Consider the following 20896-nt stretch of genomic DNA (forward strand, 5'->3'; position numbering starts at 1 on the left):
ACCCCAGGCAGGAGACAAATTGGAGCCTAACAGACCGCCGCTGGGTCTCCATGGGCCTTGGGTGCTGTACTCGGATCCAACACATGGCCCACAAGCCTGCACCTTGCCCCTCATCCCCAGCTTCCCCATCCTCTCCACCTACCCCAGTGCCTTTGCATGGCTGCTGGCTGGAAGGCCCTTTTCCCATCACCTGCCTATTCTGCAGGTCCTCTTTCCCAGACCAGAGTGTCTCGGGCTCCCAAGAGGATGCCTAGGACATCAGCTGTGTTTAACCAACGGTCCAGGGGATGGGCCCCAAGGGAATGTGTCCTCCAGTTCTCCCCAGTTTTCTCCCTCTGCTCTTGCCTTAGGAAGTAGGTTTCCATTTTCCTTTCTGACATTTTTACAGAAGTTAATCAAAGAGGAAGTGAGACGCACGGCAGGAAACAGGGCGGACCTGCCCTACAGTCCTCAAACTCTCCGACTCGCGAGGCCCTGGCAAAGCCCCCAAGCAGCAGAGAGGCAATGGGACAGAACCTGGTCTTTCCAGCCCGGAGAGGCCCCGTGCTGCTGTGGCACCCTCCTTCTGTCCCTGGCTCTCCAGAGCAGGCGAGACAGGGCGGAAAGCTCACGTAGTGAGCCCCTCAGGCTCACACCACCCCAACGAGGTTGCTCTTGCTCTTAATTCCATTCTATAGATTACGGAATTGAAGCCCCCATTTTAACAAGATAAAAATGAAATAGAAAAGGTAAGAGACAGACCAAACCTGTTTAGAAAGAGGCCATGTGGGAAGCCAAGACCTGCAAGTCAGTTTGCTCTGATCTGACCCTCTTTTCTCAGCCGTGGAAACCACCGTGGATTCTTTTGCTCTTGTGTCCACGCCAGGCAGGCTCTGCCCTCCCTACTGTCCGTGGGTCCTCGTATTTCCTCTTCGCAGCAAGCCTGCAGGTTAGGTGCTGTTACTGGCCCCATTACACAGATGAGAAAATGGAGTCGGCGAGCAGGTAAGTGATTTTTCTAAGGTCTCTGGTGGTGGAGCGGAGGGAGCTGGCACCCTTTCCAGGCTGGTGAGCTCTGGCACCTGTGGGCTTTTGCAAGAATTGGACTCATAACCCAGGGTTCAGGGCTCCCCCTCCCCAGGACAGTATAGCACAACCTGTCTCGAAGGCATCCTTCTGCCCTTAACCACAAGGAGGTTCCCTTGCTCTTTTCATCTTTCTAGGGCCTTGGGAGACACCCCGCCCTCTATCTAATCCCCCCCACACCATCTCCAGTCCCCACCGGCTTTACAGAGCGGGGGCGGGGGTGGGGGGTCCCTGGGCTCTCGAGTAAGAAGGGAGAATAGAACCCAGGCTCTCGGCTCCTCTGGCTGGGGCTCTCTCCGCCACCTGAGCCATCCCCCCTTCCCCTCAGGACGAGCGCTCTGCTATAGCAGGAAGCAAGCAGTGTGGAGGGAATGACAGGGGAAGGGAATGGCCACCCCCAGGGTGAGGACCAGGACGGTCCCCTACAGGAGTCTCCAAGGGTCTCCCCATCAAGGACTTCCTGTGTCGAAAGACAGACAGCAGAGCGCACCTCACCCAGGTTTTCAAATTTATATCCGCAGTCATGGGACCCACCAGGGAGAGGAGCCTCCGGCTAGAATGCCCTGAGAAGGTTAAGGTGTCACTTCTGGGCTCTTCGGGCCTGGGATGGGCTGAATTGTGCCCTCTGCTCGTATGTGGAAGCCTGATTCCCCGGAGCCTCAGAATGTGGTCATATCTGGAGGTGGGGCTTTCAGGGGTGATAAGGTTACATGGGCATACGAGGACGGGCTCTAATCCAAGTTGATAGGTGTCCTTACGAGGAGAGAAAACGTGGACCCACAGAGCCATGAGGAATGTGTGCGCACAGAGGAGAGACCGCGTGAGGACACAAGGAGAAGGTGGCCATCTCAAGCCAAGGAGAGTGGCGGCAGAAGAGACAAGGCCCGCTGACACCTTGACCTTGGACTTCCAGCCTCCAGAGCTGTGTGAGAATGTCTGTTGGCGAAGGCACCTGTGCGGCTCTGCTAGTTAGTCCTTGAAAATTAATACACCTGCCCCTAGGGCATCACCTGAATCAAATCGGGAAGAAGCACCAGATGAACCCGCATGAGGGCCATTCTGTCAAGTAACCGACCCCTACTCCTCCAGACATCAAGGGTATGAGGGACAAAGCTGGACAGACGGTCCCAGGCTGGAGGAGCTTAAGAAGCCTGATCCTGGTCTCACGCTAGATCCTGGTCTAGGGAAAAAACACTTTCCTCCTTTGCTCTAAAAGTCTTGATTAGGACCATTGGTAAATTGGATAAGGTTTGTAAATTGGGCATTTGTGTGACACCAGTGTTGACTTCCTGGTTTTGAGCATCTTACTCGTATTTCAGAAAGAACACACTGCAGTATTCAGCCGTAAAAGGAGAACCATCTGCAAACAGCTCTCAAATGTTACGGAAGAAAGTGTGGAGGTGGGCGTCTGTGTACAGACCAGGAGTGAAAAAGAGAAAATATGTGTAAAAAGACACTGTCAAGAAATAAAATTCAACTGAGTGAATTTTATTCAGTCTCCTGGCTTTGTGCAACCGTCCATCATGCAGCCTGTGGTCTAGCAGATATCGGAACTCTCCAGAATGACCTTTCTAGGCAGTCTAGCAGATAGGAACTCTATCTAGCCTCCAGTTTAGCAGATAGGAACTCTCCAGAAAGACCTTTATAGGCAGAAGGGAGCGGGAACAAGGAACTTACACTGGCAAAAATGGGGGTTGGTTCGTTGCAGGGGTATGTGGGCCAGAGTACCAGCTAGGGCTCATCAGGCCATTCCTTTTTTTGGCTGGTTTGAGATTCCATTTCTGGGAGAGCCAAAACTGTAATTAAGTCTTAGTTTGTTGACGTGAGGCTTAGCCTAAGTGACTCTAGCTGGGAGTCTGCTGTCTTGTTTTAACAGCCGTGACTATCTGAGGGATCTGGCTGAAGGGTATACGGGAATATTTTCAGTAAGTCTGAAACTATGTCAAAAGAAAAAGTTTAAAGGCTTTTCCATTGTCCTTTGGGAAAGACCCACCTCACCAGCCCTTCCCCCTCCAGGGACCCCAATCAGCCTGAAAGCCACTGTTTGCCACCCTACGCCCTTACTGAGGCGGCCTCAAGCCCCAGCTGTAAGGCAGGACGTGGGGGCGAGTGGCAGCTCCCTGACTGGGAGGTGCCTTCCTTGGCCTTCAGGGTGGGAATTTCACCAGAGCCCCTGGGAGCAAGCCTGGCAGAGCTTCTCCAGGTGGGCGCCCTTTGCCCCTGGAAGTTCCCACTTGCCTTCCTCCGCCATATAAGTCCTGGGCCTCACCTGGGGCTGAGGGTGGGTGGGTCATTGCCTTGGTGTGTCCGATGGCAGGGATCTCGGCCAGGCTCCGGGACGGTTGCGTGGCGCTGCTGCTGGTGGCTGCTCTGGGGCTGATGCAGCGGCCACACACCGAACCTGGTCCCTCAGGCCTGTGGCACGGCTATGACTGTGGGGTCAAGGGCATGCAGCTATGGGCCTTCCCGGAGCCAGGCCAGACAATCCGCTTCAAGGTGGTAGGTGAGTGTGGCTAAGCCGCGGTCCGCACTTTCCACGGAATGCATGACCGGGGGAGGGTTGGTGGCTAGGGCCTTTCCCCTGCACCAGGAACAGGACAAGGAGAGGCCTCTGGGCCCCCACTCCCTCACCATGAAGGGAAGCTGTCAGCCTCAGTTTCCCTGGTCTCCCAGGTATGTGTGCGCCGGCTTTCTTGCTGAGATGCGGGTTTTGCTTCAGCCCAGGCTCTGCATCTGGGACCCCAGCCGACACCCAGGCTGCTGGCCCCCAGGCTGTTCTGAGGGGCAGGGCCCTCGGAGGCCTGACCTGGTGTGGAGAAAAGGGAGTTTCAAAGGACCTGAATCTGCATCTTCTAAGCTCTATGTTCTTCAGCAACTCCCCTGACCTCTCTTAACCCCTGTTTCCTTAACCGTAAGATGGGGAAGGTGACCCCAACCTTGCCCTGGGCAAGGTATGAACTAAACAGGAGTTCAGGAGCCTGCTGGCACCCAGAGAGCGCCCTGGTGCTCTGGGCTGACCTGGGGGGCTGCGTACCTAGCAGGTGTTCCCCGATGCCTGCCCCAGCCCGGCTACAACAGCCCAAGTTCTCGTCATTCGGACCTTCCTCGTGCGCACCTGGGAAAGCTCCGCTCGGCGTCTGAGCGGCCTCTTGCACTGAATGTGGAGAGCCGCGTTTACAAGAAACCTTGGGGCCTGAGACCCTGCTAACCTGTCCTCACCGGTGTCTTCCTTCCTGCTTGCTGTGTGTGCTGTCAGGCGGGAAGCGTGGCTGGAAAGATCGGATCCGCTAAAGCTATTCCTTTACAGTCAGTCAGTCCACCGGTAGCAAAGCTTAGCCTGAAGCCGGGGTCTCCTGCGCCCAAGTGTGATTTTTCTCAGCAGATGCTAACAGCCTCTGGCTTCACCCTTAAACACGTTAAGATTTTATTTATCTGACCTAGAGAGAGTATGTACAAGCAGGGGGAGTGCCAGAGGGAGAGGGAGAAGCCGGCTCCCAGCTGGGAGCCCGATGCGGGGCTCCATCGCAGGACCCTGGGATCAGGACCTGAGCCGAAGGCAGCCGCTGAACCGACTGAGCCACCAGGCACCCCTGCACCCTTAAACATTTCCGATGCTTCCTTCCGTCTTTCTCCCCTTTGCCCCAGATGAATTTGGGAACCAATTTGAGGTAAACAACTGCTCTGCCTGCTACCACTGGGTCACCACCAAGCCCCCGGGACACGCGGTCTTCTCTGCTGGTTACAAAGGCTGCCACGTGCTGGAGAAGGTAGGGACTGCCTCAGGCTGGAGAGGGAGCTCAGGATCCGTCCTGCCTTTGGGTAGGTGGGGGGTAGGGAGGGACACTGAGTCCCGGGACCAGCTACCAGCTCGCAAATCCCCTCCCTGCCTGACCACCCCCTCCCCTGCCCCTGCCTGGGATGCTGGGAGGCCTCCCCTCGCCACTCCCCTATCTCCTCACCTGCAGGACGGGCGCTCCCACCTGAAGGTGATCATTGAAGCCGTGCTGCCCAATGGTCAAGTTGAGGCAACAGGAGATGTCACTCTGATTTGTCCTAAACCTGCCCACACCTGGACTCCGGACCCACACCTGGCACCACGCACAGGCTTCTCCCGCCCCACCCCCCAGGCCTGGTCCCTCCGCCCCAACCCAGAGGACAGCTTCGTCCATGCGACCCCTGCCTTGCCGTCCCTCGGACCTGGACCCACCTCCCATGCCACCCAGGCCCCACCCCAGGGGGCCACCCTGAGACCCTGGGGGGTTGTCGAGCCACCATACCCAGGTATGTAGGACTTCTGTATCTGGGCAGCCTAATCACCCTTGACTGGGCGCAGGAAGCCAAGTCCCTCCGTTGCCCTGGAAGTCAGCTGCCCGGTGCGGCCTTTTCTCCTGTCCTCACGGCTCTGTCACACCCCCAGGTGCACCTCTGACTCCAGAGCTGTGCCAGGTGCCCTCAAGGGCCATCCCCTGTGGAGTGGGAAGAAGCTCGGAGGAAGCCTGCCAGCAGGCTGGCTGCTGCTATGACAACAGCAGAGCGATTCCCTGTTACTATGGCAACACAGGTATAGCTCTCCCACCTGAACCCTGAAGCCTCAGAGGGCTTCCTCTTCCCCCTCCTTCTCCAGCACTGCAGCCTTGCCTACCCTGTTCCTGGGACAGCCTGAGCCCCAGAGTGGCTGTAGAAGGGACCTTTGAGGTGGGGTGCCCATACACCCCAGCTTGCTGATAACCATCATCCCAGGGAACTAGCAATAGTTTGGGTTTTCACGTTTTTGTTAAGATTTTTATTTGAAAGAGTATGGGGAGGGGGAGGGAGAGGGAGAAGTAGACTCCCCGCTGAGCAGGATCCTAGGTCCTGGAGATCATGACCTGAGTCGAAGGCGTTTAGTGACTGAGCCCCCAGGCGTCCTGTCGTAGCTCTCTTTACGTGCACCCCTACCTTTCTATCTAGAGCATCCCAGTTTATTTTCTGAAGTTTGGTTTTTTTTTTTTTTTTAAAGATTATTTATTTATTTGACAGAGATGACAAGCAGGTAGAGAGGCAGGCAGAGAGAGAGGAGGAAGCAGGCTCCCCGCTGAGCAGAGAGCCCGATGCGGGGCTCGATCCCAGGACCCTGGGATCATGACCTGAGCCGAAGGCAGCGGCTTAACCCACTGAGTCACCCAGGCGCCCCTGTTTTTTTTTTTTTTTTTTATGGTCATCTCTACACCCACTGTGGGATTCGAACTCACAACCCCAAGAACAAGAGTCCCATGTTCTCCCAACTGAGCCAGCCCAGTGTCCCTGGAACAGCCCAATTTAGAGAGAAATTCAGTGGCACTCGTACTTCTGTAGTTTCTTTTGTTGTCATGTGGGAGAAGGTCTGGGTCTGTCCAGGGGTTCCTCGAGCCAACACTGGCACAGAGTATGAGCACCCAGGTCTCCCGAGTCCCAGGGCAACACTTAAATACTGTCCCCCAGCCCATTCCCCATGTCCACGCGGCACGGGCACTAACCTGTGGGACCTGACTGGCCTCTCTGACCCACCTTTGTCCCAGCAACTGTCCAGTGCTTCAGAAATGGCCACTTTGTCCTGGTGGTGTCCCAAGAAACTGCCTTGGCGCACGGGATCACGCTGGCCAACCTCCACATGGCCTATGCCCCCACCGGCTGCTCCCCCACCCAGGAGACCGGGTCCTTCGTGGTCTTCCGCTTCCCCCTCTCCCACTGTGGGACCACAGCCCAGGTAGGAACGGGGACAGGGTGGGCGCCCAGGACCGCCCCTGCGAGGGCTCACCCAGTTGTCACCCCCACAGGTGGCTGGCAACCAGCTCATCTATGAGAATCAGCTGGTGTCTGACATCGAGGCTCGGACGGGGCCACAGGGCTCCATCACGAGGGACGGCACCTTCCGGTGAGGGGGAGCCTTTCGGGAACAGGCTGGGCTGTGGGCTTCGGTGTGAAGGGAGCACAAGGGAGCTTCGAACAGGCTTTGGAGCCATCTGGGTTCACGCCCCAGCTGTTCCCTGCTGTGTGATGTCAGGAGAGCCTCTGGGCTCTTCTAGGCCTCCCTACCAGGCTGGGGGTGGGGGGATGGCCCTCTGATAGGAGCACAAAGTGGGGTCTGCCTACACTGGACAGTGCATGAGCAGGCAGGGGTCCCCAGGAGCACTGGCCTTTATCCTGCCAAGAGCTGAACTCGGAAACTAAGCAGCAAGCACCCCCATCGAGGTTCCTAGAAACAGTGGGGTCCATGTGTGTGGGTGTGGCAACCCCTTTCTCTCAGGTCATGGAGCCACTAATGGGGCAAAAGATACCTGGGGGCAGAAGCTGTCTGAGGGTATGATGGGGCAGGAGCCGAGGGAGGACCTCCGGCTGAAAGGGGCCACTAGGACCCATGGACTCCGGTGGCAGAACTACCCTCGATGCCAGTGGGGGTGCCCCAAGGGCACCCGTGCTTGTCGCACCCATTTTGGAAGTCTAGGGGCCCCTGCCAGGACTCCGCCTGGTCACCCTGTCAGACAGAGCTAATGCATCCGTAAACAAAACTCTGCTTGGCCCCGCGCGGCTGCCCAGAGTCTTTCTCCCCAGCTGCCCTGCCAGGAGGGCTGGGGTGGGCTGCTCGTGTGCGGGTCCCAATGTCTTTTGCTTTAAAATTCTAAGAACCTACCGGCCCGGTTTTGGAGGGATAGGTCCACTGTGCTTTCGACCCTGGGATTTAGGAGCTGGGGGCGCTAGCCAGAATTCAGCAGGGCGCCAGGGATTCTCAGAGAGAGGGAGCCTCGAGGGAAACAACTCGAGCCCGCAGAAGTCGGCGGGTGGCTCCTCAGACAAGGTCTCCAGCTCAGGCCGGGATCCCAATGCCTGTCAGAACCTGTTTGTGCCAGGCCCCGTCTCCAGCTGCAGCGTGTTTTCCCGGGGAGCACCCCACCCGGGCTGGAATGCTCCTCTCCCAGGTCAAAGGAGAGCCCTTAGGAGCTGGAGGTGAAGATGGCTGGGGTAGGATGGGGTCAGCTTCCCTTGCAGAACACGGGGCGCCAGGCGTGGGCCCCCACTAAGAGTGTGTGCTCTTAGGCTAGACCCCAGTCCCAGTGGACCATGACAACCCTGGGGGGCTGTCTGGGACCAGCCTGAGTGGTCCTGGCCAGATGAGGCCGGCAGGGCTCGGGTCCCCCTAGCACGTGCTCAGTGGCGTCCAGCTGCGTTGCTGGACTGCGCCCCGTTGCATCCTCGGAGCTGATGTCTGGTTTGCCCAGCAAGCTGGCCTCCACAACACTGGGTTCTCTCCCCCACGTGCTCTCTCGCACCTGACCTCAGGCTTCACATGCGCTGCATCTTCAACGCCAGTGACTTCCTGCCGCTCCAGGCATCCGTCTTCCCACCACCCTCTCCAGCCCCTGTGACCCAGTCCGGGCCCCTGCATCTCCAGCTTCGGATCGCCAAGGGTACGTGGTCCCTGGGTCTTCTCTCGCTGCCCCGCTTCCTCCCACCCCTAACCAGCCCCCTGAGGCTCATGAGCCCCTCACCCCACAGATGAGACTTTCCGCTCCTTCTACAAGGAAGGGGACTACCCCCTCGTGAGGCTGCTGCGTGAGCCTGTCCCAGTGGAGGTCCGGCTCCTGCACAGGACAGACCCCGGTCTGGTCCTGCTGCTGCACCAGTGCTGGGCCACTCCCGGGGCCAGCCCCTTCCAGCAGCCTCAGTGGCCCATTCTGTCCGAAGGGTGAGTAGCAGTAGGGCTCCCAGGGGCGCCCTGCACCTGCCGCCCCATCCCTCTGCAGCCTCCTCAACTTTCCTTCCCAGGTGTCCTTTTGATGGCGACAGCTACAGGACCCAACTGGTAGCCTTGGACGGGGCAGAGCTTTCCTTCCCATCCCACTACCGGCGCTTCACCGTGGCTACCTTCGCCCTCCTGCACCCTGGCTCCCAGAGGGCCCTCAGGGGATGGGTAAGAAGCACCACATGCCCTTTCATGCCTGCTCCCCATCGGTTCAGTCGAAGCTGGTCCCCCCTGCCCTCCAGCGCCCTGCGAGCTAGAGCAGACCGAGGTCCCAGACGGGGCTTCCTGGAGGGTAGTCAGCCCAGAGGCAACCCGCAAAGTGTTCAAGAGGGAGAAGGAAAGTAGATGCGACCACCCCTACATCTGAACCCGGTCACCATGTTCTAGAGGGGCTTTGCTTCTGATTCCAGAAACTGTGTTCAACATAGATCTGCTTTAAATGTTTAGAACCAACCAGCTTCTCTTGTAGGTAAATGGATAAACTTCGGGTACAGGCTTAAGATTTTTTTAAGATTTTATTTGTGAAAGAGCATGAGAGGGGAGAGGGTCAGCAGGAGAAGCAGACTCCCTGCTGAGCAGGGAGCCAGATGCGGGCTCGATCCTGGGACTCCGGGATCATGACCTGAGCCGAAGGCAGCAGCTTAACTGACTGAGTCCACGCTAGCACTCCTATATTTAGGTTTTCTACAGAACACACAAATGGTCCCTCCAGGCCATGGGCTACCCTATAACTCGTTCTATGGAACAATACTGGTTTCTCACGCTGCTACACACAGACCTCCGTGTAATAGCTGCTTGTTAGTACACGGATGTGGGCAGACTTCACCGGGGAGCCCTGTTCATTGTGGCTTGATTCTGCTCCTCCACGCACCTCTCCAGGAGCCAAGACCCTCCCCTGCTGGACAAAGGCGCCTCAGTTGGTTGGTTCAACTGGTTCAGCTCCTCCCACTCCTCCTGCTTCTACTCCTTCTTGTTTCCAGAATCGGGGGTACCCTGTCTCTTGCTTTGCGCCCAGTCACTGGGACCTCTGCCCCTGTTGCCTTGTGAAGGGCCCCTTTCTTGGAGGCCAGCATGCCCAGGGGTCCCTGCAGTCGGGCGAGCATTGGTGGAGCAGGCAAAGGCAGGGGCTCGGTTATGGGCAGGGTTGCCTGCTGGCAAGGAACTCCCCGACAGACTTGGGTCCTGGGGATGGAGGAAGGCACACCTGTGGCTCCGAGTCCCCACAGGAGGGGCTGCAGTCTTGGTCTTGGTCCACGTGGCCAGACCTCCCTCTGGCTGGCCGGCTGGCAGCAGTGTGGACTTGGCCTGGGTCCTGGACCCTGGGTGCCTGGCCTGGTGCTTCCCACTGTAGGTCCGAGCCAGCCCCGTGCCCTGACCTTCTGTTTTCCCCCACAGGTTTACTTCTTCTGCAGTGCCTCTGCCTGTTCCCCTTCGGGGCTGGAGACCTGCCCCACTATGTGCAGCTCTGGGCCCTCGAGTGAGTCTGGGCTAGGACACCTGGAGGGGGCCGTGGCGGGGGCCGGCCTTCATTCTTCCGTCTGCAGGCCTGTTCCCGCCTTCTGGGCAACCAGGGGCTGGAGAGGAGGCTAGGTGCTGTCACTCCCCCTCACAGGACAGCGACGATCCTCTGCTGCCCGCAGCACTGCTGCTGGGCCCCAGCACCTTGTGAGCTCTCCAGGGCCCGTGGGCTTTGAGGATTCTTACAGGCAGGAGCCTGCGCTGGGGCCCACAGGTACCAGCACTGCGGACGGGCCCTCAGGCCCTGGGCCCGTGTATTGCCAGGGGGCGCTCGGCCATTGTGCGGGCAGGAGAGGGTGGAACAGCTTTCAGTGGGGAACGAGGCAAAGAGATGCAGTCCACCTTCTCTGTGGATGGGCAGCTTCAGCTCTGCCAGGCGTGGTCACAAAGGTCCAGGGGGGTGGAGACCATTTGGGGGGCCTTGTTAGGCCCCGCAAGCCTTCAAACCCCTTTTCTCTGGCAGGCTCCCCCAGGAACGTCAACCAGAGGCCTCTCCTCTGGGTGGTCCTTCTGCTGGCGGCGGTTGCCCTGGTCCTAGGGGTCGGTGTTCTCGTGGGCCTGCACCAAGCCAAGCGCAGAAGCTCCAGGAAGGCCACAGAGGGCGAAGGGGCTCAATAAACCATTGTGTCAAGCACATGAGCACGTGTGAGAGCGGTCTGTGGCAACTGGAAGGATTTTTTTCTAGAAGCGTGTTCCTTAGCACCAGTTCTGTCTTTTCAGAAGTGTGGCCTCTTCTGTGGGTAATATGTGCCGCAAGTGGGGTAGGGTCTGGGGTCTCCCAAGGCTGAATTTGGGAGACTTCGTCTCTCAGCAAGGAGAACTGGCATTCCAGACAGTAAAACTGGACAAGTGAAGGTAGAGCGCGGTAAAACGCTGGCTGAGTCAGAGCACCAATGAAGAAAAGGAACCCGGAGGATGGGGCCCTGGTCCTGGTCATCCTGCAGTCACGATGCTCAGCTCCCCTGTGACTAGGGGAAGCCCAGATCTCCTGGGACCAAAAGGGCTGAGCCCAACTTAAAAGAGCTCCTCATTCTTGCTCTGAGCTCCCAGTGTCCCACTAAAGGATATGGGCTACTGCTCTCAGTCCCAGACCCCCTCAGCCTCCCAGGACTGTTGGCACAGCAGCCAGTGGGGACCTGACGCTGGCACAGCGGGCACGCTCACCAGACAGGTCGGTGCTGCTGACCTTCGCTTGCCCATGTGGGACTTGGGCCTTCACCTTGGACTTGGCAGCAAAGACCTTTCCAGACAGATGTGTAGGTCTAGGATAGGAAGGGGTAGCAAGTTGGAAGAGGTGAGGGGTAGGAGTGGGGTTCAGCCTCTGGTGAAGAGAGAATAATCTGGTAGGGGGTCAAAACCTGGCCTTTGACTTTTTCCTGAAGGTCTGTCTTTGGTGGGCTGAGCCACGAGAGGAAGTGGAGGAGCCCAGGTCAGGCTGGTGGCCTTGACATTGGGTAGGGGCTCCTCAGCTAGGGCCTGCTCCAGCTTTTCCGTCTCTAGGATACTGGTCCTCTCCAGCCATTCCCAAGCCAGGCTTCATTACAACCCTGGTTCTGGCTCTTATTAGCAGTGCGATGTTGAGTTTCCTCCTCCATAAAATGTGGAGAATACCCACCCGCACAGGAATGCTAGATAAACTAACGGGTAAGAGTCCTTAGAATGGTCCCTAGCATTCAGTAAATGTTGACTGTTTCTTAGAATTTTTTTTTTCCCTATGCCAAACTTCATGCTTCCCTAAATTCTTAATTATTTATTTATTTTTAATATGAAGGCCAGTTTATAGCCCAGATGAGGAGGGGCTGGGGAAATGCTGTGCTTTGGGCTTTTCTAGCCGGAGGTGGCAGAACACTGGGGCTGGAAGCCTCAGGCCCCTGCTCTGGCATGGAACTGCATCACTTCCTTTATCTGGGCCCGTCCTGCCATCTGTGAGTGGGGCTGGCCGGGTCAGTCCACCTTCCTCCTGGCCTGTGCCCCCAGGCGGTACTCTCGGGGCTGGTGTGAAAGCGCAAGGATTCGGAGCTTGGTGATGGGAGGAGCCAGGCTGACTGGCTCTTAAGAGGTCAGGGAGCCGGTTCTTCTACCCCCAACTCTGCCTCTTCTCACCACTGCCTCTAGCATCCCAGCTCGTGCAAGCATTTCAGACTGCACGGAAGGCTGGTTCTGTGAATTGCACCGATGCTGTGTTTAAACGAAGCCTGATTGTGTAGATACCAGATGGAATCCCATCATGTAACTGACTCATCTCACCCGGGTGTGTTTTACCACAAAGGTAGACGATCTTGTGTTGTTAACTATCACTTTTGATAGACGCCTTATCTTCCATGTTGCAGTTAAACTGTGATATATTTTATCTCCTTTTGATGGAAACCAAATCTATTACTGGTGCTGAACGCTGGTTCTCCTCACTGAAGCCTGTAATTCTTTGTACATTATTTTCTCAGAAGTTCTTAAAAGAGGCATGGCTTTTGATGGGGCAGTCAGTCCTGTCAGTCTCTGTGGGAACACCGGGATGCCGGCCCCCCACAGCCCGGCCGCCCACAGATCAGTGTCCTGTAAAGCTTTGCCTCCCGAGCCTCGTCAGACAAACAGCACTGCTGGTCTGAACTATACCTCTGTGGGGGCACACTCCACCAGGGACCCTGTGACTCGACCTCAGGATTGAGTGTGAGCCCCACTTTGGATGTAGAGATTACTTAGTATCTTTTAAAAAAAATAAATAAAAATCTTTATTTTTTATTTTTATTTATTCAACAGATATCACAAGGAGGCTGGGGGCGGGGAAGCAGGCTCCCTGCTGAGCAGAGAGCCCGACATTGGGCTTGATCCCAGGACCCTGAGATCATGACCTGAGCCGAAGGCAGAGGCTTAACCCAGGCGTCCTTCTTTATTTTTAAGATTTTTTTCTCAAAATGTTTTTAGATATGCCTCTTTGATTAGAAGACAGGCGTGGTTCGAGCCACTTGTGTCTTCCAAACTGCACTCCTGAACTTCTCTGCCTGCCTGCGGAGAGCTCTCCTAAGTTTGGGGACATCTTCGTCTCCCAGACTTCCCGCCAAGTTGGCCTCTGCCCTTCCCCGTGGGGGAGCTCTTCCATCTTGTTCCAGAGGATTAGGTCTCTGTAATTTTCCCCTCAGGTTTTGATCCGTGGATATGGCAAACGCGGCACTGCCCTATGTAACCCTAAAGTCGCCATAGCTTTCAGGGAGACTGGTGTTGCGGCGGTTTCTCTCCTGGCCGGGGTACACGGGCATGAGAACTTCGATACCTCTGGCAGTCAGGCCTTGTACACAGATTTTGTCCCTCCTTGTGTCTGAGGGTTCTCTTGGCAGAAACAAATGCCCAAAGTGTATGATCAGGGAGGGTCCCTGCCACACTAGGTTCCGTTGCTTTGCCTAGAGAGGGGGGCAGTCTCCGCTTTGACTTTCCTAGCCTCAAAATCTAGTGCAAATCTTGCCCAGTGTAACGTTTCTTCCCTCCCCTACGCCACCCAGTGTGTGCAGGAACCTGAGCCCTGAGAACAGTTGGGTCAGGCCCGATGGGGATGATAACAAGCCACTTGTGCTGACCTGTAGCAGGAAGCAGAGCCGCTCGGGGGCCTCTCAGGTTCGCTCTCTTCCTGCCCTTCTGGAGGGTGTGGGGGGCGGGGGCAAGGGCTATGGCTGTGGCAAGGTGAGGCCCCAGGGTCTCGCCTACCTCTCCACCTACCCTCAGCCTCCACCACACTTGATGGAGATGAAGTCCATGTGCTTTGCCTGCAAGGAAGGGGGAGAATACTTCAGTCTTAGTTCAGCTCCAGTAAAACGTGACTCTCTGAAGTGTGGCCACATGCCTGGGCCTCTCTGTAAGGGCATTTCCTATAAAAGTGCCACTTCTGTCCCAGCAGCAGAAAGCCTATGTGCCCGGATTAACCTTCGGAAGTAAATAACTAAAATGCTAGATTATATACACACTTTAAAAACATGTTTAAATTGTTGCTGAGCAACACAAAAGGGGTTTAAAAAAAAAAAAGTCATGCACATAAGCCAAAAATAAAAGCAAAAGATCTGAGAAGTAAAACCAGATTCTATTCTGGGGCTTCTGTGGAACCCTGGTGGGCCTGACATTCTGCTTTAATGAGGGCATGGGACTACAGACTGCCGAAGGTGGGGAGTCCAGCTCTAGGTCTCTGGAAACTGGGGCTTCAGAGGGCTTTTTCCTTGGAGAGGGAAGGAGAAACAAGGCCACTGCACAGAGAGGGACAGCAAGGGTCTTGCTGATCATGATCTCCATGCTGGATCGTTTGAAAAAAAAGAAACAAAAAACAAAAGTACTCCCCTGGGGATTACAATTCCCTCTTCTCTGGTGTGTGTCATCCAAATTCCTAGACTGCGGCAGGAGTGGGAATACTCAAGTTTCAATTGGAAAAAGCTCCACCACTGAATTTAAAGTGATCCCTGGATTTTGGACAAAAGCAAATGCAAATCCTGTCTGGAAAAAAAAATGTGATTTCAGCCAGTCTCAAAGAATTCTCATGGTCACAATACAATGAGCACTTTGCAAACCAAAATCACAAGACACTAGAGAGTGAAAAACGGCACACACTGGGAAGACAGTTCCAACACCCAGAGAGAGGATTAGTATAGAAAAATATGTGTCTGTATATATCTGTATGTATAAAACTACACATCAGTGAGACAAGCCAAAGAGCAAGACAGACGATTGGTAAAAGATAAATGGCCTAGATATGAAGATATTCAACCTCATTAGTAATCCTGGATGTGAAAACTGAACTTCGAGGTAACATTACATACCCACCAGACCAGCAAAAATTTTAAAACTGAGCAAATACTAAGGGTTGGTGAAGGGTATGAAGCCAGGAGTGCTCCACCGCATGGGACTCACAGTCCAAACTGACAGAACCATGTCGACAAAGAGCTCATCATTGTCGACGGGATTATCCATATAACAAATCCCCTCCTAAGTTAGCATCCTAGGAAAAACCTTTGCTCTAGAACGTTCACAGAAACATTGTTTATAGCAGAAAAATTAGAAACAATCGATGTGTCTGTTATCAACGGATGCATCAGTGCACTGTGGTGTAGTCCGATGATGGACTCCCCCGATGAACGAGAGGAAGGGTCAACCTGTTTGGGTGTAACAGTTGCAGTGTTAAACTCCCCAAACATGGAGCTGGCCTCTTACAAGGCTCCATGGAGTCCAGTCATTGCCAAGTGCCCAAGGCACCGACCAATTACAAAGCTTGGACCCCAGCCCCCTAATTAGTTCAGAAGGGGGTGCTTCTCCAGGCCAGCAGGCAATGCAGTAAATCCTGCCGCTGGCTAGCTATGTCAGACAGCTGCGGGAGCACGATCTGGACTGTAGATCTAGGACTATATCAAGGGGCAGAGTTGGTGCAGCCTTCCCCAAGCGAATGATCTGGCAGATTAGGGTGGAACCAAGGTTCGGCCACATCATACTTACTGTATGCCTTCCCCTGGCGACAATGGTGGAGCTGTGCCTCACGATCACGCACCTCAATGCACCACCGCGCCACAACGGGCACTCCCCGCCCAGAGCGCACTGCTCTGCAATGAAGGGGCCACACGATGCACGGGTGGGACGCACGCATCTCCAAGGAGCGCTGTTCCAGCAGCCTGGTAGGAGTTCTGTGTGCCCACGCGCACAACCGTGAGTGAACCATAACCGCGTGGGTTAACACACGCACATCTCAAGAACAATACTGAGCAAATGAAGTCAAAGCAAGCAAGCTGATGATTTCATGCTATAAAGTTAAAAAATAAGCAACCCCCCCCCACACACACACACAATACAGAGGTAAAATTCAAAGGAAAAGTGAAGAAATGATCACCCCAATCTCAGGTAGTGGCTTCCTCTGCATTCATGGACAAACACAGAGCGCCCCCCCAAGACTGTCCTTCTTAAGCTCGGTGCTGGATATAAGGATGCTTATTATTTTTTGAGACACTTGTCTAATGTTTCACAAGAAGAAATTTTAAAAATTATTAAAGACCTGTTTCCGCTGTTGAAAAGCATCAGGGAGATCCTCGACTTCACGCTGCTGGTTGAAACCGGCAACTTCGTCCCCTAAATACAATTTGCTGGGCAGTTCTCCAATCTTCTGTCCCCCACCGTGCACACAGTTCGTTCTCCCTTCCCAGCCCTCCCCCTGTAGCCAGGCAGGGGGCCTGCAGTGTCCCCTCCTTCACCAGCCACTCCCACTCTGCTCCTCTGCCTACAGTCCACCGAATGAACTGTCACCTCTCCCCAGACAGACCTGACGTGCAGAACAGCGGCACACCCCCTCCTGCAGATCGGCACCTCTCTCAGAACTCCTCCCGTAGGCCTAGCCACCTGTGCGCTGCCACCTCCCTCACTGGCCCAGGTTCCAGGGCCTTCATCTTTGTAACACAGGCAGGTGTCAAGCACCACAGCCCACCGTGACCCGTAGAGTGTCACTGGATGCCAGTGCCAAGAGAAGCAGGGAAAACCACAGCCAACACTGTGTGCTCTCCGCATGTGTTCACTCACTTAACCCCTGCGAAGCCTATGAAACAGGCACCTGCTGGTCAGGGTTTCAGATGCAGAAACTGAGACACTGACGCTGTCATAGAGAGCTATTGAGCTGGGATCCAAACTCAGCTTCTGACTCCAGAGCCCGCACTTGGCCACAACTCTATATACTCCCAGAAAAGTTTACAGCCAGTTGTCAGCTGCCCATTGTCTTCATAGAGGACGGGTGGTCAGCTTGGTCTCTGAAGCCGAATGGTTTAAAGTCCCAGCTCATTACTTACTGGGTGGCTGGGAGCTAAGGGTCTCTGAGCTTGCTTCCTGTCTGTAGAATGGGGATAACAGCACCCACTGGTGGTCCGCCTGTACCCAGGTGTCCTGCACCAGTGTTCCTGGAGAGACTAATGTAGCCACAGTGCCCCCAGGTGGCCACCCTGGTCGGGGCTCCAAGGCCAAGCAACCTTCTACAGTGGAAGGGAAAAGGAATTTGGACCCTTGGCCCCAGACACAAGCCCATGTGTAGACTATCAAAGAGCTCAAGTTCATGCAGGCTTCTTGCAAGAAGCCCAGGTGACACCGCTGAACGATCTCCCTTCAGATACCTAGAACTATCTGCTTCTGGACCCTAACTACGAGCTCACGAGCCTGATAACACGGGTCCAGAAAAGGTGAGACCCCGGAGAATCCACCAGCTGAGACCGACCGCCCAGAGGTTCGCCTGCAGGGCAGCTGAGCCCGGTCTGAGAGATGTGGCAGGGGTGGCGGCTGTCCATTCCATTTTGGCCAAAACAACCAGGTCTGTCATCCCCTGGCTTTTGTGTTTGGAAGAGAGTCAGAGACCAGGCTCCGTTCTGAGGCCCAGGGTTGACTCTCTTGATCTGCCACTTAGCAGCCACGTGACATAAGGTAAAAGGGGGAGCGACAGCACTGCGTACAGGGCCCGCCCCTCGAAATGAAAATCTAGCTGAGACACGAATGCCTAAACCCCTCCAAGATCACAGAGCTGTGCCAGAGCCGGGAAGTAGCTCCCCTGCGGGGCCCAGGGTGAGCAGCAGAGACTTCCTGGAGGGAGCCTGACCATGGGGAGGAGGACTGTGGGGGACAGCAGATGGTGGAGGACAGAAGTAGTCGTCAGGGAAAGGCAACAGCAGAGCAGAAGCAGACATGCTAGTAGACACAGTCACAGTGCTAACGGCAGTGCTGGCAGGAGGCGTGGACGCTAGCCTCAGACAACGCAGAGGAGAGGGTACCAACCCTCAGTACTTGCAAATCTGTGCTTCTGACATCCCCCCAATTTAACGACTACTAGCCCAGAAGTGTGCTGAGCAGAAGCCTCACCAATAACATCAACAGGTGCCTGAGATCTACAAGCAGACATCCTGTCTACTATACTCTGACAACCAAGTCAGCTCCGGAAAAGAAAGCGTTGTTCGGAAAATCAGAGCAGAAAATACATTCCCAGTACGTACCATGTTTAATGAAAAAAGCCTGTGTAAGTGGATGTGCACAATTCCCACTTGAGTTGTTCAAGGGTGAGTGGCAGTGGTTATAAAAGTCACAGTAGCAGCTGTGGGAGGAGGAGGAGTAGCAGGAGAGAGGAGTGCTAGTAGCAGGAGGCGGTCAGAGTGAGTGCTGGCACTAGTAAAAGTGGTAGCAATAGGGGCAAGGGTGGCGGTAGGGGGAAGGAGGCTGTAGGGGGTGAAGCAGCGGTAGGGAGGGCAGCAGTAGGAGGAGTAGCGGTAGGAGCAGCAGCAGTAGGAGGAGTAGCAGTAGTAGGAGCAGCAGTAGGCGGGGGCGGCAGTAGGCAGGGGCGGCAGCAGGAGGAGCAGCGGTAGCGGGGGTGGCAGCTGGAGCGGCAGCAGCAGGCACAATACATACAGCCTGTACCACGTGCACCCACCATTCTACAAACTCCTCTACGCTCTAATTCAGTTTTTACAATATCCCCAACTTCCGAAGAAACTGGAACAGAAAGAGGTCAACACAGACCTGTACCCCTGAGGCAAATAATACGTTATATGTTAATAACAGAAAGAAAGAAAGAATGAAAGAAAAAAAGAAAGAGAAGAGAAAGAAGGAAGGAAAGAAAGAAAAAGGAAGGAAGGAAGAAGGAAAGAAAGAGAGAGAGAAAGGAGAAAGAAAGACAGTCAGTCAAATAATCTGGCCGAGGGCCCCAGCCTTCTAAGTGCCACAGCTGGGATTCTGCGCTCCTCTCTCTATCCTGGACTGCAAAGGAGCAGCCTGAGGTTCCTGGGGGGTGCAGGTAAGCTGCCTGGCTGCACAGCCAGAAGCCAGGCTGTTTCGAGAATAAAATGAGAGAACGGACGTAACGTGTCCAGCACACAGCTGATGTGAAGGCACCGATGGCAGGACGGCGTGGAAAGCATTTCAGGGTTTCTAACCAAACATGCGGCTCCCAAGGCCAGAAGAGCAGGGCCAGGCTCCAGGTCCAGGACGGGGGTTTGGAGCAGGGTGAGGGTGGGACTATAGTCCCTTTGAGATCCTCTGAGATGTATTCCAAGCCCCTTCGCCACCAAAAAATGCACATACGCGAGGACACGACATAGGCTCCACAACATAGCGCCCCCCCCAACCCCGCACTCCCCAAGAACCTCCCTTTATCTCTTCAGTGGTTTTCCAGGCAACAAAGCCGACCTAACAGCGCCCATTCAAGTCAAGCCAGGAACCAACCAAGGGCTCAGGGCCGGGCTAGGGGAGGCCCGGCTCCGCCCTTCCCCACCTTACCCACGAGGCCCCACCACCTGCAAACCGCAGCTCCAACCCGTCCTCCTTTCGTAGGGTGTACGGTCTCAGGAGAACTGCATGAACGCTCTTTTCTTTAAAAGGGACAATCCCACATTTTTCAATCCAGAATATCCAAAATTGACCTTTGATTGGCAAATACTGGAAAAGCTCTAGGTGTTCAAACGCCGCCTCGTCACTGACTGTTGGGCATCTCCTGTGAAAACTGACCCGAACTAGCAGGAGGCCAGCGCTCAGAGCCGCCCTCAGCAGCACCGTCTGCCAACAGCTACAACTCTGCCGTGGGTCCCAAAGGCGAGTTCCAGGGACAATCACAGATACACACACACAAAGGCTGTGCTAGTCAAATACCTGTGAAAACTGGGGCAATAAGCTAAAAGGTTTCTTTCTCGCAGTTTTCAAAGGCTTTACTAGCCTAGCAAGCATTGTGGGCCTCCAAGGCAGAGAACAGCATGCCTGAACTTTCTGGACCACGGAACGCTGACCCAGCAGAACACACGCGGAGCTCTTCTGTGGCTCTAACAGGATCCCCTGTGCTTTGCGCCACTGCCCCCGGCCCCAGCGCAGCACCTCACCAAATCATGCCCCCCCCCCACTCCCACACAAGCCCCCATCAAGCTTCCAGTTCGAGAGGCTCCTGGACTGTCGTTGTCCAGGGTCCTGAAGACGTCCCTAGCCCACCACCCTGCCCCTCCACGAACACCGGGGCTCTCCTTCCTTCCCCCCTGCACACCTCCATCACTCCCCCTTAGACACCTCCCCTGCCAACACCCCTCCTCCCTTTTGGCAAATAAGCATTAAGGTTTTAGCTTCGTCATCGCGTCATCGCGTGAAACAGGCCACCCCGCCTTCAGCAGCCAAGGAGCTCTGCTTCCTCTCCCAGGAGAGGCATCAGCGACCTGATCTGTGTTTATTTACTGTACTGGCCGTCTTCCCTGGAACCAGCTCTACTCCCAATGTTCAAAAGCCAGAGTTTGGAAAATCCTTCAGATTTAAGCCGGCCTGGGACAGGTTTTGCAGAACCCACAGTAATGATGCCTTCATGATTTGCTCACACTTCCTCACCAGTTAAGAAAAGGCTGTTTTGCCCTCACGTCCCCTTCCCCTCTTGGCTGCTGTGAAAGGAAACCCCACAGGAAGTGGCTGCATAAGAGTGACAGGAGACCCTCTGAAACACAAGGTCAAGGCCTGCAGGGCCGTGAAAGTGTCCTTCTGGCAAATGTGCTCCCTCCCCGCCCTTCCCAGCGTGGTTTTCCTCTTACAGACACACACAGGGGGGTGCTA

At 55.3% G+C, this 20896-nt stretch overlaps 1 protein-coding gene across 2 annotated transcripts; it reads left to right on the top strand.

Annotated features, from left to right (window-relative positions):
* The first annotated feature begins 514 nt into the window (after nucleotides 1-514).
* ZP1 (zona pellucida glycoprotein 1) lies at nucleotides 515-10974 on the top strand. 2 transcript variants are annotated; one of them, XM_082748000.1, is made up of 13 exons: nucleotides 515-984; nucleotides 1587-3568; nucleotides 4711-4832; nucleotides 5031-5346; nucleotides 5483-5626; nucleotides 6603-6790; nucleotides 6861-6958; nucleotides 8362-8489; nucleotides 8578-8767; nucleotides 8848-8992; nucleotides 10220-10301; nucleotides 10437-10556; nucleotides 10806-10974. In XM_082748000.1, the coding sequence occupies exons 2-13, from the start codon at nucleotides 3376-3378 to the stop codon at nucleotides 10958-10960; spliced, it is 1881 nt and encodes a 626-aa protein (XP_082604126.1). In that variant the 5' UTR covers nucleotides 515-984; nucleotides 1587-3375; the 3' UTR covers nucleotides 10961-10974. The 2 variants fall into 2 exon arrangements, with proteins under 2 accessions (XP_082604126.1, XP_082604125.1); XM_082747999.1 differs by lacking the exons at nucleotides 515-984; nucleotides 1587-3568 and having other exon boundaries at nucleotides 4667-5346.
* Nucleotides 10975-20896: the final 9922 nt, after the last annotated feature.

This window comes from Mustela nivalis (assembly GCF_964662115.1).
Source record: "Mustela nivalis genome assembly, chromosome: 9".
NCBI lineage: Eukaryota > Metazoa > Chordata > Mammalia > Carnivora > Mustelidae > Mustela > Mustela nivalis.